The sequence below is a fragment of the Eurosta solidaginis genome, chromosome 5 (genome assembly GCF_040869045.1).
Source record: "Eurosta solidaginis isolate ZX-2024a chromosome 5, ASM4086904v1, whole genome shotgun sequence".
Classification (NCBI taxonomy): domain Eukaryota; kingdom Metazoa; phylum Arthropoda; class Insecta; order Diptera; family Tephritidae; genus Eurosta; species Eurosta solidaginis.
The window spans coordinates 199,531,105-199,548,872 of NC_090323.1; the positions used below are offsets into that span (position 1 = coordinate 199,531,105).

General features: G+C 38.8%; 1 protein-coding gene across 1 annotated transcript in view; it reads left to right on the top strand.

Moving 5' to 3' along the window:
- LOC137252140 (serine-rich adhesin for platelets) overlaps positions 1 to 17,768 on the top strand; it is a 353,270-nt gene that overhangs the window by 121,076 nt on the left and 214,426 nt on the right. Inside the window, exon 2 of the mRNA XM_067787438.1 lies at positions 526 to 879. Within this exon, the coding sequence (XP_067643539.1) occupies positions 526 to 879 (354 nt within the window). The remainder of the gene's footprint in view (positions 1 to 525; positions 880 to 17,768) is intronic.

The window sequence follows — 17,768 nt, forward strand, 5'->3', positions numbered from 1 at the left end:
TATAGAGTCAGCCCTGGTCCACCTTTATGGCGATATCCCTAAATGGCGTCCATACATAGAACTATGGCCTACTCTCTCTTAAAATACTCTTTAATACCTTTCATTTGATACACATGTCATACAACCACATTCCAGGGTTACCCCAGGTTCATTTTCCTTATTTTGTCTCCATAGCTCTCAACTGAGTATGTAATGTTCGGTTACACCCGAACTTAGCCTTCCTTACTTGTTTAACGATGGGTTTTTTAATTCTCTTTTGATCTGCATTAAAATCGCAATTTTGTAAAAACATGCAGTTGGCGCCTTTGCACTCTAAGTTATCGAAATATTGCAGCTAAATAACGGTAAACTTACACCACAAAAATATTGATCGGGTTCCCAAATTCAATATCTATCCTGCTGCATACTCAATTATATGTATATTGGTTCCACTATCTCTGGGTTGGTCCTATAACGTATATACAAATGTTTAAAAAATAAAAGTTATATTACATACATTCATAACTTTTTATCTTTTTCTTCCAGCCTAACAATCGCTGCGAAGCACATTTGCTTGCGGCAACCACAGAAATCCAGGCGCTAAAGCAAGCTCTGCTCGAGAAGCATAATCAAATTGTAGCCATGGAAACGGCCTGCATGCAAGATACTGAAAGACAAATCGAATTAGAAGATAGTGTTATAGCGTGGCAAGATAAATACGATCGTTTGTATGAATCGCATAAACGTGTACAAAAAGTGAATCAAAGTTTAGAGGATAAATTACTAAAAATGGTGGATCGTAATACGGGCGAGCGTGCGCAATTAACCAGCGATGTGGCAACACTGAGTGTACGTTTGGCGCAAGCGAATTTCAATATAGCAAAACTGCAACGAGAAATTGTAAGTAAAATGTATAATTGTATAAACGATTTTAGCGTGGCGGGTCCCACTTTAGTTTCAAGGATGGAAAAGCGAGTTGAGTGTAAAAAAAAAAGTATTGCATAGAGAACTCATTAAGCTCTGCTGGACCTGCAGTCGTTAGAAGATAATTTTAGGGCTTTCTGTGTCTTTTGGCACGACATTTCATAAGAAATGTATTTTGGTGGCATATCCGTTAAATGAAAACAAGAGGACACTCTTAGTATATCTTAAAGGCTAATTAGTCTAATACCCCATTCGGACAAGGTTAGGTTAGGTTAAGAGGGCGTGCGTGGGTATTACCCACACTTTCACTCGGAGACATTTTTGTCCATTGTGAGTGCCCTCAGTAAGTGCAGGGTGGCGGCACATTCGTTTAACCCCATTACCTCCTAGTGGTCCTCAACGAACCACTTGCTTTCCCTGATGAACCCAGGAAGAAGCGACACGTCCGCCTTCCCAACCTCTGCCAGGCTGTCGAAGAGCCGTGAGGCCAGAAATCTGAGCTCTCTTTTTTGAAGCCCCGGACATCGGCAGAGGAAGTGGTAGATCGAATCCTCTCCCTCCTCATCCTGACAGCTTCTGCAGAGGGAGCTTGTTGGTATTCGCCACCGTCGGAGCATTGTGAGTGCGATAGCAGAATGACCTGGGGTGACACCCTTAATTACCCTAACCACGCATTTGTTCAGTTTGAGAAGGAAGCTTGTGCCTTTCCTATCCAAGCATTGCCATAAGGACCTTGAGACTTCGCAGTCAACCCTTTTGGTCCATAGCGAGTCCGTTGCCCTGTTCTCATATTCCTCGATCCTTCCTAGGAGATAACCCAGCGGTGGTTGGATGGAGCTAACCACTTCACTTTTGCCCTAATCGGAACCTTTCCTAGCCACCTCATCTGCGATTTCACCATTCAGACAAACTTGGGTTAGAATCTTTTATTAAGATTCAGCTATATAAGAAAAGTTCTTATACTACTGCATCCAAGGCAAAATTGTGCTGTGTTAATGTGATCAAATCCACAACTTTACACCCAGTCCGAGTGATTCCGAAGGAGGTGAGAATGTTGTTGTTCTTTTTCTTCTTGTAAGCGATAAAGATACCCCCCGAAGAATTTGAGGAGGTTTATCAATTTGATGGTCCCTTTCCGGATAATGGTCCGATACGTTCTGGATAATAACAACATAAATTTACCGTCCATCTCGGAAATGATTTGATAAGACCTTCTAGGTCATTCAACCCCCTCCTTCCTTGAGGAATTTGGGGTCAATAAAGCCCTGCCTGCTAAATAAACAGGATTCGCCACGGCTAGGTGATGTTAATATTAGAATTGGAGAGGCTGTAAATTTCAGTAGCAGCTCCTTGAATACCGAGAATGTGCTTCGTTCCTTACTTTAAATAGACTAAATACTGATTATGTGCTCTAGCTAAGTCTCCTAGCCTGAGCGTGCTAAACCGCCGAAGGCTATATAAGTGGCAAAATTATTCTGTCCCGTAGTCTGGTTCACAAAAAGATTCAAAGCAGAGTTTGGGAATACAGCCTCACGCTACGTAGCTAACTTCAGCCGAAGACGCCACACTTGCATCACATACAGGTGCCACAAACGCGCAAGAAGACTGTTTGTACATATCCCTTTTCTTAGACTTAGATATTCGCTATAAGCTTTGACTAAGGTATAGCTACAGCATGGATGTACAAATGAAACATCGCCATACTTACTGAGAACTCAAGTTAATGGATTGAGCGTGTCGGGAGGCAGCTAATAACACCATTTTCTTATCTTGGTTTCGGACCACACATGAGTGAATGGTAATCGAGAAAAGAGATTGCTGAGTGATCCATAGGACCTGAACTCTTCTAGCCATACATTACAAATAGCGAGAGTTTACTTTAACAAATCTTTCCAAAAGCTGTCTGGGAATTAGGTTAGGTTGAGTGGCAGCTGTCCAATAATGAACAGCTCACTCAAACAATTTTATGTTGGTCCGTTGTGCTACCATTACTCCCTTGAGGTAACATGTGTGTTGAATATGGCCGTAGGACCGGATGCCGGCGCGCAGTCCTGCCGGGAATGAAGTTGAATTCGGTCAGAATTCTGGAGTGCCCTTAATACATAAGCTTATATCTCGAGTTACGATGCCGCCTGGGCTGCGTTCGTTTTGTCTACGATGTCAACCAAGTACAGTTTCAGCATTCAGTTTAATGCCAGTATAGGTGTGGTACATAAGGCCTCTTCTTACTGGCGATGCACTGCTTCGAACTTTTTCACAAAAGAAGAAGTGTCCAGTACTGTCTACTAGATCAGAATGCCATAGAAGAGAATCGGCATGACCACCAAATCGTATGCCAGCCAATGTTCCACCTTTGGAGAGAGCCCCTAGCATTTAGCAACTGCCACTCTATAGCACTACATCGCAACCGAATCCTCCACAATATTTTACGTCTGCGTAAACAACACATGATCCGCTTTCCAGGGCTGACCCGCATAACGATTCGGACCACCTGGTAACGGCACCCTGGTAACCCAGTAATACAATGTCTTCAGAAGTTTACTCCTGATGGGAATTGCAGGTAATCGACATAAGCCACCACTTGGCAGTCTCTGGGGGATAGTTATAGGTCACTATCGCAGCAGTAGCCTCCGTGACTGCGATAGAGACTGCAGAACAGCAAATAAATGCTTCACAGCTCACTCATGTTAGTGATTTCTTGTGGTTGATGTGCTTGGTTGAGGTAGTTAATATAAAAAGGTTTCGGCTCAATGCCTCAGCAATAATTCCATTCTCATATACCTACATATATAGTATATCAAAAAACTAGAGGGGGTATGCAGATTTCCAATGCCAAACACAACCGGAACCCTAAAAACTACCGCGACAGCCGCAATGCATGTCATTCTGTACATCCCCTCTGCAGACCTAATGGCCAAAAATATAGCGTTAGTAAATGGGAGAACGGACTAATGATCCCGTACTTGAGCTTCGAAGGATATCTTTGTGACACAATAGAGCCGGAGGGTTGGCGCAAGGGTGCGGAAATGCCCGAACACACTGCGCACGTGTATACAGAGGGTTCCAAATGAACGGAACGGGTCGAGTCTGCTCTTTACTGTGTCGATCTAGAAATAAGTAGATCCTACAGGCTGCCAGATCGGTGCAGTGTCTTACAGGCGGAAATTGTAGCCGTGAAGAAAGCAGCAATAATTCTGGAAGCAGCGTGCTTAAGCTGCAGTTGCGTCAATATATACATATAATACATAGTCAGTCATCGATCGAGGCAATAATCTCACACAGTACTTCATCAAGGAGTTTGATGGAATGCAAAGAAGCATTAGAGAGAGTTCGCTCCGGGCGGACCATACATCTACATACACTGCACTCTCGGCCATAAAGGGATAGAAAGTAACGATGCGTTGGCAAAGGAGGATGCAGCACTTCATTAGTACCAATCAGTTTGGGAGAACTCAAAAGGAGACAGGAGTTGCATCCATCAAGCAGAAAAGGCATGGACTGCGAAATGTTTAAGATCATGTGCAAATCCTACGACATTATACTCACAAAGTTGCTTATATGTCTAAAGAGAGAAGAGTTAAAGCTCACGATGGACATATTAACTGGAACTGCCTTCCACCGTCACATGCTTATAGTCGGGCCTCGTTAGTAACATTAGATGTAGCAAGTGCAAGCTGCAGGAATAAATGGTTGAGCACGTCCTGTGTTCGCGCCCTGTACTCTCCAGGTCAAAGCTCCAGGTACAAGTAGTAGCCAGAGTTGCCAAATCTCGATTCAGCTATTAAACTTTTGGTATTCGGCAAGAGGATAGAGTTATTTTATAATCTAAGCCCTGATACCTTTATTCGTCGGCAAGTTCGACCTAACCTAAAAACTCAAAATCCATATACATTAATTTGGATGGATCCTGAAAGCACATTGTAGATTTATTTTTTTTTTGCGGAAAGTTGATAGCATCATACAAACTTGATAAGTTGAGGTTTTAAGGAGTTGAAAGGATTTACCTTAATAAAGCTTTACTGCAGGTGTTGCAGTTATATGTGTTTGCTTTTGTTATTTTTGGGAACTCATTTGATTTATTTATTTTGCAATATTTTTTGATTTTTGATTTTTATTTTCGCGGGTTTTAAAGGGCAATTTTTTAAAAAATATGTAAGTAAAATATACATTGATGTTTATAAAAATTATTTTAAAACAAACTTTTTATCAATTTTTGTTGTTATATCGGCCTACTGATTTGTAAGATCGCGGGTTCGAATCGAGCTCAAGGCCTAACGATAATTTTTTTTTTTTTTATCATTATTATTGTTATGATACATTTTTTCTTAATTGAAAAAATTTTTAAATTAGAATAGAAGAAAGAAAAAATTTAGACAACTGCCAAAGCTCGTTGTATAGATCCATTTCGGGAACTGCTAAATTCCTTCATCGGCAACGTTTAGGCGCCACTGCTATAACCATTCAGCCATCACAGCGGTTTTTTGTTTGTCTTCATTAATCCTACTTCTATTCTGGTTCGTGCCAATTGATATTCACAACACTGCGACATCTGTTGCAGAATGGATGTGAAAATTGGACTTGTTTGATGGCAATGCTGCCATAGTGTCATATTTTATTGACACTTTTTTCTCTGTGCTCTGGGATGTATTAACAATTTTTGTTGTTATATCGGCCTACATTGCCATTAAACAAGTCCAATTTTCACATCCATTCTGCAACAGATGTAGCAGTGTTGTGAATATCAATTGGCACGAACCAGAATAGAAGTAGGATTAATGAAGACAAACAAAAAACCGCTGTGATAGCTGAATGGTTATAGCAGTGGCGCCTAAACATTGCCGATGAAGGAATTTAGCAGTTCCCGAAATGGATCTATACAACGAGCTTTGGCAGTTGTCTAAATTTTTTCTTTCTTCTATTCTAGTTTAAAAATTTTTTCAATTAAGAAAAAATGTATCATAACAATAATAATGATAAAAAAAAAAAAAAATTATTGTTAGGCCTTGAGCTCGATTTGAACCCCGGAACTTCTGCATAAAATATATCCAAGATATACTTAATTGCGTCTTTATTAACCTACAGTTTTTTTGAATCTAATAATATTTAACATGTATGAAGTCCTGAATGGATCACTGATGTCCCTCAATCTCACGTCTACATTGTGGGACGCATTGTCCTCCTCTTCAATTAAAACTGCAACGGCTAATGATAAATAAATGTTAAATAAAGAAATATTCACTAATTTATAAATTTTTCACAAATATTTCTTTATTTTGTGGTGTTCTAATTTCATCAATTTCTCACAAACAGCTGATTTCGAAAATGCGTTCATTCTTCCTCTTCTTCTTTCAATTCAAGCGGAACTCAGGATACCTACTTTCAGTTCAAGGGGAGCGGAGAACTGAAACGGACTTGTAATTCAGAATAGGGGTGACTGTGATTCGTCTTTCTTTTGACTGCTCTCTTTTCTACAAAAGTTCGAATCGCGAAGACATTTTGAAGTTGTTGGTACTTAGAGCTACTTTGCAAGGGAAAAACCCGTTTTTATGAGTTCTGTCTTAAAAGTGCAATAAACAAATGGAAACATAAAAGCGAAATTAGTTGGTAGCACAAGTTGAAATATGCCCCGGAAACTGCAGTTAGTAAGCAATCCACAACAACAACAACAACCATTGATTTAACGGCCAGTTGAAGCAAAGTGTTAGACAATTAGTTTTGCCTGAGTAAAATGTGAGCAAGTAAAGCAAAAAAGCTATAAGGGAAAGAACGAGTACTTATAAGAGAATTGTAAAAGTTTAAAATTATTTGTCGGTCGCTTTGGTTTGAAGAGGGGGAGCTGTTGAAGAACTAATTTTGCCACTTTTTGGAAAATGCTTTGAGGTGTACTTATAAATGCACTTTAAACATACAAACAATTGATTGTATGTGTGTGTGTAAAAGTATGTGAGGGTAGACTAGTAGATGGAGAAGTTTTTAAAACTTTTCAAACTTAAGCAAAGATTGTATGCAAAGAATTGTATGACAAACAGCGAAAGCAAACCAATTTGGTTACAATTAAACGTTTCTCACTGCTCCCTAATTAGGTATCTTGAAATATTTGTAGCCTTTTGCCATAAAAAGAATTGTTTATGTCTTTCCGTTCAGCGTCCACTAAGGTTAAGTTAAATTGAGACAGCCTGCATGAGCACACTTCCACAAGGACACACTTTTGGCAAGTGCCGAAGGGGTGCACATTCATCAATTTAGACACTATCTTATTAGACTTTAATTAACCATTTCATTTCACATATGAACTAAAGTACCTACCCTGTTGAAGGACCAACAGCAGAGAAAATGATAAATCAACTCTTCCTCGTACTCATCTTCTCCTTTTTCTTGTAGCAGAACTTCGGCCCATTAGGTGCGCTCATTCACAAATAATCATCGATATGCTCTAAGGGAAGTCCAAGAAAACTTGCAGTTTCAAAACATTGTAACAGAGAGTCATAAATGTTAGGCGCATTGGGTCCATATGTAATTTGAAAAGATCTTTAGTGTCATGTGGAGACACATTACATGCAGGATATACATTCCGTATGTCCGGATTGATTCAAGATAAGTAAGAGTACATATCCAAGTTGTACTAGTCACATGCGTCTCCGTAGAAAGTTTTCTTTCTTTAACTACCTATTATTTTGGTTATTGAACACTGACAACAGGGTTCACCGTACATACAACTTTGTCGACTCTTTGTAGATGATACTAGGGGTTTTTTTACGATCTTTCATTCAAACGGCTGAATTCTTGTGTGCCGGATTTCTCCATAGTTATTGAGAAGATTACTCCTTATGCCTCTTGAAAGCGGCGTTTCTTTAATCACATGTCTGTTTGGATCCCCGGTTTCTGAGTATTCAAAAAAAAAAAAAAACTGTTTTACCAGCTTTACGTTTCTCTCTTTAATGAGGATTATTCCCGCCTGACAATGTTGATGATGTTCTAGCGACACAAAAATCCACTACTTGGCAGTTCTGAGCGCGATATCTTGACAGGACTGCAGATTCCTACCGTGTGTTTCTTTAGGCTCCGCTACCATAGCGGAAACACGTAGCACACAATTGACTGGTCGCTTGCTTTATCGGTAGCTATGAGCATATCTTCAATCAAAAGCTGTCAGCGTATGACTTGAGAATTTTGCTACAGCGCTATACTTAAGGTACACACACGTCACACTCAATATTTCTTGGTGTGCGATAGTCGGTAGCATAATTATTGCCATCGACGTGGATGTCCAATATTGTCGACATTTGCCACGCTCTCGCCTTAAGTAAGCTCACAAAAGACATGGTCGGTGATAGTGTCAAACTTAACGAAGTGAAAAGGCTGGTAAGATCAGGGAGATAGTCATTAATTTTACAGCTCATTAATGGAAGAAGCACGACCCATTTGCAATTATTCCATACGTACACCATACTGTGGAACCCCTTATTTAGTTGTTTTTTGTTTTAACGATGCGCTCCTGAACTGAACCGGTGCCTGCCGACCACAAAGGCAATTTATAGTTCACTTTTTGAGACTAGGTAGAAGGAAAGCTAGGAAGCACTATAAGTACTGCTCTGTGGTGGGGTCCTTGGTTCAATCCGAAACTTATTTGAGTACACAGAGACAAGTTACTCACCTACACACTGAGGCGAGAGTAATACGCTTTAGGGAGAGTAATGAAATGATGAACAACAGTCATAAGGATCGGTGATAATATGAGATTTTCGAAGTCGCACATAGTCTTGCCAGGTTACTTCTTATTAAATTCTCCCTTTAATAAGTTCCATCCGTAGCTATCTACATAGATTTCGCTTTTAGTTTGGTATTAAGAGTTGTTTGCCTATCTCCGATGAAACTTTTTGTCTTGAAATTTGCATCACGCGACTTTAGTAAATTTTTGAGCTTGAAAAACTGTCCTTCAACGTATCTGTTGAGGGTCTGTCAAATAATTTTAAAAGTTGATGTTATATGTATGTGTATATGTATTATACTTTCAATGTCACAGATAAAAGGATCCCCTTTTCAATGGCATTCAATTTAAAAATTCCACCGCTCACTCGTTTGTTTGCTATTTGAGATAATTTTAGTATATATGTATGTAAGTATTACCCAATCTACTAAAAGGCCAAACAGCATACAGATATACATAGTTCATTGGTATACTTTAAAACCCTCTATATACGTTCTATAAAGATGGACCCATTTGCCAATAATGCAATAATTTAGAAGAACGTACCTCGGGGCTGATGAGGCCTTTTCCTTAAAATTTGTGGTGCGGTATTTTAAAGTTTTTTTTTTTACAAATTAACCGAACCTAAAGTATTGTACCGACTTCACTCGGAATTTTTTGAAGCTTCTCACGTAGATGTCGCATTCAGTTTGGGCGAGATAAAATGATAGCAAGAGTTGCACATGATGCAGCAAGCAAGAATGTCATGGAACGAAGCGCAGGCTGCAAGTTGTCGAAGATCATGTGCTGGTCGTAAGGCTAAAAAGTTACACCTACCACTAAAAGCAGGACCCCTATACGATCATTATGCGTATTTTGACTGGGCGTTGCCTTCTGGCGTCACATGCTTTTAACTCACGCCTCATCAGTGATACCAGGTGAAGAAAGTGCGTTCTGCAGGAGGCAACGATCGAGCTCATTCTGTACAAATGTTCTGCACTCGCTAGTTTAAGGTTCCAGCTGTTAGGAGTAATATAGCTATCAGATGTAATAAACTCGATCGATAATTCTTTGGTAACAAGGCGATAATTTTTCGATAACAAGTCGATAAAGCGCCGATAAAAAGTGGTAATTTTCAACTAACAAATCGATATTTTTTTCGATAACCGTTCGATAACTCTTTGACAAATAATATATGTATAACTTTTCCATTACATACTGATAACTCGCCGATAAAAAGTTGATTACTCATCGAAAACCTTTGTTATCGATAGCAAATTTTTAACTTCGTTAACAAATCCAAAACTCCTTTGTACCTCCGATAACAAATTCTTCAGAGTCTGACAGCAAAACGCTTCCTTTTCGATAACAATTCTGTAACTTTTTGGTAGCATCTCGCTAACTTGTCATTAAAAAATCGATGGTAAATCGAAAAATTTTCGCTAAAAATTCGCTAAGGTTATGATTGCAAATCTAAATAAATATTTGAAAACAAGTCTATAAGTTTTCTATACTAAATCGATAACTTTTCGATTACATACTGATTCATTTTTGATAAATAATTGATAATTTTCTTATAACAGAACGATAACTCCACGTCATGGTCATCGATAACCATTGTCATCCATAGGAAATTTATAAGCATTCAATAACAAATCCATAATTCTTCTTTACGTTCGATAACAAATCCTTTCTTAAAATAAATCTATAATTTTCGATAACATATCGATAATTTTTCTACAAATAAACAATTTTTTTTAATAAATCTATAAATTTGCCTTCAAAAACCGTTAACTCGCTAAAAAAAATCGATAACTTGCTGATAATTTTTGTTATCGATAAAAAATCGATTCCTGGTCCATACCTTATCGATAACATACATATAACATTCCTTTCCTTTCCTTTATTTGACTTTACTTTCCTTAAGTTTCCCTGATTTGCTGTCTGATCTCGCGCATATCAATTCTACTTCGACCAAGTACATTATTCCACATTACATTCTATATTTCCCATACATCATACCATTACCACACACTACGTCTACGCTTACATTCTAGATCACCCCATGTATACACATTAAAGAAAATAATTATATATCCTTATTCCTAGTATATAGATATGTATTGAGTTTGGGAGTTGAGGTTTTGTGATCCAATATCAAGTTTTCTAAGTTCCCGTATTAATTGACTCTTAAAATCTGAGCCCTTTTATAAATATACATACATATTACAGAAGCTTTTCCAGATGAACATTTTCATATAACGGATGTAAGCAGATACCTACTTGTGAATGTTTCGCTCCCACAAACTTGCCTCCACTAATTTAGCCATATGCAAGCAGAATATAATCTATTAGTCAAATATCCCGGTTTGTGTACACAGGACGCACTGAAGTATTTGCGTTCACTTGAACGGTCGCCGATAGCATCTAACATTTTGTAAATCAGTTGTCTGAGTAACATGGCACTCATATGTAAGAGAGAGAGAGAGAGAGTACTACATACATTAGACTGGGTCGATTTATTAACCGATGTCGCGCCATCGATTTTTCGATAGGATTTGGGCTCAGGAAAAAAAGTTCCACTATGCATACCCAAAAAAATAATTTTCCAGCCTGCGAAATTTTTTTTTTTTTTCATTTTTCGCAGACTAGAAAATTATTTTTGGGGATGCGTAGGGAACTTTTTTCCTGAGCCCAAATCCTGTCGAAAAATCCATGGCTCGATATCGGTTAACTTTCGTCCATACAAATCGACCCAACCTAATATACATCCTTGTACAACAATTCTCGAAACTAAGCTAGCGATTTAAAACCCTTCCGAAATATTTGCAAAAGTCGCCACTTGACTATCACGCCATTCACTAAGCAAGAAACAACAATAACACGTGAACGTATGGTTAATCCATTTCCTTTTTGATTTTTTGCTTTTTTCACGAATATATACACAAAGTCGAATTGTGGAAAAACATTCATAAGTAGTTTGTATTCCGTATGACAAAGGAGGAAGGAAAAAAAAGGGAAATGTTTGCAAATATGCACGAAAGTCTCCACTTAGTCATGACTGCCAAAGTGTGCTTAGGTGACTTTTTCCCGCTATGAACCCCAATCAACCAATTCAGACCCAAACACAATGCGTTTCCCAAGCGAACTTTCAAAATCCTTTTGCCGCTTTAGTTAGTATTGGTATTCTCTTGCTGAATATTCGTTCCTTTGTACGTACATCTGCTTAAGCTAATATAGTTTTTATTTTTGTAGTTTTTCTTTTGTTATCTGTTGCCAGCTGTCGATTTCCACTAGTATCTTATCGTCATTCGTGACTAACTTTTCTTCAATGGTGACTGGCAGTGACGTGCATGATGCAGACGACGCAAAGGACACGTAGCTCCAGTTTAGCATTTGTTTCCATCAACAATGCCAAGATGTATAAAAAAAGTCCCTTAATACCTTTATATTTGGAAGTTTTTTGTTATTGTTGTTTTCCCTTCCCATTTTTATACTCAGTTGAGCAGAGCTCACAGAGTATATTAAGTTTGATTGGATAACGGTTGGTTGTACAGGTATAAAGGAATCGAGATAGATATAGACTTCCGTATATCAAAATCATCAGGATCGAAAAAAGATTTGATTGAGCCATGTCCGTCCGTCCGTCCGTCCGTCCGTCCGCCCTTTAACACGATAACTTGAGTAAATTTTGAGATATCTTGATGAAATTTGGTATGTAGGTTCCTGAGGACTCATCTCAGATCGCTATTTAAAATGGACGATATCGGATAACCACGCCCACTTTTTCGATATCGAAAATTACGAAAAACCGAAAAAGTGCGATGATTCATTACCAAAGACAGATAAAGCGATGAAACTTGGTAGGTGAGTTGAACTTATGACGCAGAATAGAAAATGAGTAAAATTTTGGACAATGGGTGTGGCACCGCCCACTTTTAAAAGAAGGTAATTTAAAACTTTTGCAAGCTATAATTGGGCAGTCGTTGAAGACATCATGATGAAATTTGGCACGAACGTTACTCCTATTACTATATGTACGCCTAATAAAAACTAACAAAATCGGAAAGGGCCACGCCTACTTTAAAAAAAAATTTTTTTTAAAGTAAAATTTTAACAAAAAATTTAATATCTTTACAGGATATAAGTAAATTATGTCAACATTCAACTCCAGTAATGATATGGTGCAACAAAATACAAAATTAAAGAGAAAATTTCAAAATGGGCGTGGCTCCGCCCTTTTTCATTTAATTTGTCTAGGATACTTTTAATGCCATAAGTCGAAAAAAATTTACCAATCCTTTTGAAATTTGGTAGGGGCATAGATTTTATGACGCTAGCTGTTTTCTGTGAAAATGGGCGAAATCGGTTGAAGCCACGCCCAGTTTTTATACACAGTCGTCCGTCTGTCCTTCCGCATGGCCGTTAACACGATAACTTGAGCAAAAATCGACATATCTTTACTGAACTTAGTTCACGTACTTATCTGAACTCACTTTATCTTGATGTAAAAATTGGCCGAAATCCGACTATGACCACGCCCACTTTTTCGACATCGAAAATTACGAAAAATGAAAAAAATGCCATAATTCTATACCAAATACGAAAAAAGGGATGAAACATGGTAATTTGATTGGTTTATTGACGCGAAATATAACTTTAGAAAAAACTTTGTAAAATGGGTGTGACACCTACCATATTAAGTAGAAGAAAATGAAAAAGTTCTACAGGGCGAAATAAAAAACCCTTGAAATATTGGCAGGTATTACATATATAAATAAGTTAGTGGTATCCAACAGATGATGTTCTGGGTCACCCTGGTCCACATTTTGGTCGATATCTGGAAAACGCCTTCACATATACAACTACCCCCACTCCCTTTTAAAACTCTCATTAATACCTTTATTTTGTTACCAATATCGTACAAACACATTCTAGAGTCACCCCTGGTCCACCTTTATGGCGATATCTCGAAAGGCGTCCACCTATAGAACTCAGCCCCACGCCCTTTTAAAATAATCATTAACACCTTTCGTTTGATACCCATATCGTACAAAGTCTAGAGTCACCCCTGGTCCACCTTTATTGCAATACCTCGAAAAGGCGTCCACCTATAGAACTAACCCCATACCCATATTGTACAAACGCATTCTAGAGTCACCCCTGGTCCACCTTTATGGCGATATCTCGAAAAGGCGACCACCTATAGAACTAAGGCCCACTCCCTTTTAAAATACTCATTAACACCTTTCATTTGATACCCATATCGTGCAAACAAATTCTAGAGTCACCCCTGGTCCACCTTTATGGCGATATCTCGAAAAGGTGACCACCTATAGAACTAAGGCCCACTCCCTTTTAAAATACTCATTAACACCTTTCATTTGATACCCATATCGTGCAAACAAATTCTAGAGTCAACCGTGATCCACCTTTATGGCGATATCCCTAATTGGCGTCCACCTATAGAACTATGGCCCACTCCCTCATAAAATACTCTTTAATGCCTTTCATTTGATACACATGTCATACAAACACATTCCAGGGTTTCCCTCGGTTCATTTTCCTACATGGTTATTTTCCCTTATGTTGTCACTATAGCTCTCAACTGAGTATGTAATGTTCGGTTACACCCGAACTTAACCTTCCTTACTTATTATATTTTAAGTATGCACTTCCGTTTGACTGACGAAAGTTTGTTTACCCCCTTAAGATGCACGTGCTAGTGGAGTGAGGAATGTTTATTTGTTCACAGCAACTCCATTACCATCAACCTGTCATTAACTACGATGTCGCTCAAACTGGCCGGTTCCTGCGTACAAAATTGCATAGAACATCAACAAAAGAGCGAATTGAGTTTTGCAATGATTACCGGCATTTAAATGACTGTTATACAAATGTTTATATATTCGATTGCCTATGTATGGAAATGCTTATATACATACATATATGTAACATGTAGGAGAAACCTGCGCTGGTGTCATATCGTAGACTTATTAAGTTTTTATCAGTGTACCCGGCAGACTTTGTCCTGGCTGAAAATTAGTTTGCCTGCATTCAAAAACAGAGGTTCGCTTCCCCCTCTCTCTCTACAACATTCTTGTCTACTTCATCCTTCATTCTTTTTTCTTCTTGTCCATTCCATTTAACTCCTTTTCAGTCCCACTCCCACTCCAGCTATCACTCTCATTTCCACTATCGGTATCATTCCATCTACAAGGCCTGTCATTTCAGCTTGGACCCATTTAGTTTGTCTCTCCCTCACTTCATACTCTCGTTCTACGGGAAGCTACTGAACCTATCACCGGTCCAAAAAAATGGTTTACTGCGTTAGAATATTTGCACGGAACGCGGTGTTCTGTGCTAGATCCCAGCATTTGTGGCCGCGTCTTAGCGAGCCACTTTTGTAAACTTCACAAAAGGTGTTATTTTTGCTGCGCTCCTAATCCCGACTGATATCCGTCAAGGGGAACCTGTTTTTCGCAAGGTTATTTAGTCCGTGTGGGTTCGCTTTCTTCGCGCTGAAAGAGTTCCGAAAAGCCGACGTAATTTTCTAACGCAGACTGCAACTTCGGCGACAGAGAGTGACCTTGTGAGTTAGCCAGATCCTCAAATCAGGGATATAAACTTGAGTATGATAGGTTGGGAATAAATACAAGCGGAAGAAAGGGGGGGGGGGGGGGAACAATGTAAAGTTCCTCTCAAATTCGACAAATCACAATGCTTAATATCCAGCGCCTTTGAAATAAAGTGCTGTCGAACGCAAAGAAATGCCCAAGTGGTTTCTGCCGACAATACGTAAAGCATTCCTTGGTTTTCGGTTATCGAAAATTATCATCAAAACCGAAAAATTACCTCAGTTTGTTGTATATTCCTACCTTTGTTTAATTTTTACATATCAAAGCTCCTTTCCCCATCCGAAGTAGTTCCTTTGTTTCCTACGCCGATGACTCCATGATAACAGGTTCTGGCCCTTACATTGATGATAGCAAAATTTAAAACTATCTCCGAAATATTTCCATCCACATCGAGGGCATTACGTTATCGACTTTAAGACATCCAAAAATACTGAGTGTGACATTTGATAACGAAAGGTATTTAGGCGAGCATGCAGCCGCATTTTATCTAAAGTTTGAAGAAGTAGCAAAACCATCAAGTCTCTTGCTGAGAGTACTTGTGGCAAAGACAAATAAACATGCATAGCTACCTTCAAAGCAATTGGCCAACCGCTGCGCCCTTCCATTATGGTTGCCGAGCTTAAAAAAACAAACTAACCAGAACATCATCCACACAGTGAGGCGGGAATACTACCTATACGGGAGAGAAATGAAATGCTAAACAAATAGTTTCTGATAAACACACAGAAATTTGTGCATCCTTACATAAAGAGTCTTCTCCGGAAGCACTTTCAAGAAATGAGGTACACGAGAATTCAGCCAGTTGAACCTGAAGAATATAAAAAGGTTCAGCCATCCACAAAGAGTCGGCAGAGTCTTTTGCGGATAAACACCCGCCCATGGCGTTCACAATGTCAAATACATGTAACTTGCAGTTGAGGAGTCACACTGGCACAACCTTGATCTGGATACTGAAATAGGTTAAGTCATAAGTAAGAGAGGAAAGAACCTGACATACGAAATCTATTCCATACATGACACAAACCATCTTCTCAATTGCAATATGGAACCAATGCGTCTAATACTCATATCTCTCTGGTCCAACCCTATGGAAACTACAAGTTTCCTTGGACCACCGCTAGAGGATATCGATGATAATTTGTGAGCGATCGCATTTATTGGATAGGGCGGAGCACTGCTACAAGAAGAAGCAGAAGCTGCTCACACAAGGAATCGAAGAGTTGGTAAAGAGCATGCATTAAGTCCTATGCATGAGGATCAACTCATGCCTCCCGATCGGAAATTGTCTCACCATCAATTAAATTTAAATATAAAGCTAATACAAAATTACATTGTACAACACCACCAACTGCATAAGGATTAGAAAGGACCTAAAGAGACATCTTACGAAGACTTTATATTCCTTGGTGCTGCCAATTACTTCAGTTATCGTAAAGCAGGGAAGTTTGGCGTAAGAGCCAATTATTGATGATCATGGTGATGATGAGTCATGCTTCAAATGTTTACTTTAAGCTTTCGTCCAGAGTTTGTATCTTATATGAAGAGATGTATCCTCTCCACTCCTTCGCCGCCTACTTAAACATATGTATAATACCTGGGCAACATATGTAGCACACGTTACCCTACGCATGTATGTGTAATGGCAGCACCTGCAGCGAAATCCTCACCTTACATCCTCCTTCCGTAAACATATGAACAAAAAATTAAGTGTTTGTTGTCGTTTCGTTCGTGCTCAATACTTGAAACTTCTTCATTTTTTGTGCTTCTGACATTTAGCTATTGTACGTGAGTTTTGTTGCATAATTTTAGGGGTTCGGTACAAGTTTTTTACATACATTTGCTGTGGGGTAAGAAAATGTTTGACATAAAAATTTTGGAATGTTGTGCGTTTAATAAATATTAACTCGCCAGAGTTTTTATTGGGGTTTAGATAGTCTAATAAAACACCAAAAGTTGCGCAATAGTATTGTGCAAGAATAAATTTTTGTGGTCTTGTGGCCTAACGCATAAAAAGCGAGCATTTTCTCAGGCTCGATTTTCTGTAAGAAAGTGGCACCTGAAGCTTTCTTACGACGTCTGAGCGTGACCTACATAGTGAGGCTGAATTGCTTCAAGTTTAAAAGGAGTTGCCACGAAATTAGATATCCGTGCGGACTCCGCTTAAAGTAGGTCAGAGCTGCGCGGTAAGGATTATACATTTCAGCGATTACGATGAATCTAAACATAATGGCAGCAAATTCAAACCACGATTGTTGTTATCGGTGTATATTGGAACGATTTTACGTCATTCGTTGTTGAATTTGGTTTGGAGATGAGCCAGTTTCGAAGATGCGTCATCTTGAGTGATATTTTTTGTTTCGACTATCGTAATGTCCTATTCAATTTCAATAGTAATAACTATTATTAATGTAAACGTAGTTATCTCAGTCGCTTAGCTTTGATGCAGATGTCTCTCCCAGCCAAATAAGGGACCTATACGAAGACACGAAGAAGGCATCCGGCAATGTCTGGATAAGTCTTGAGGATTGCATTGCGACCAT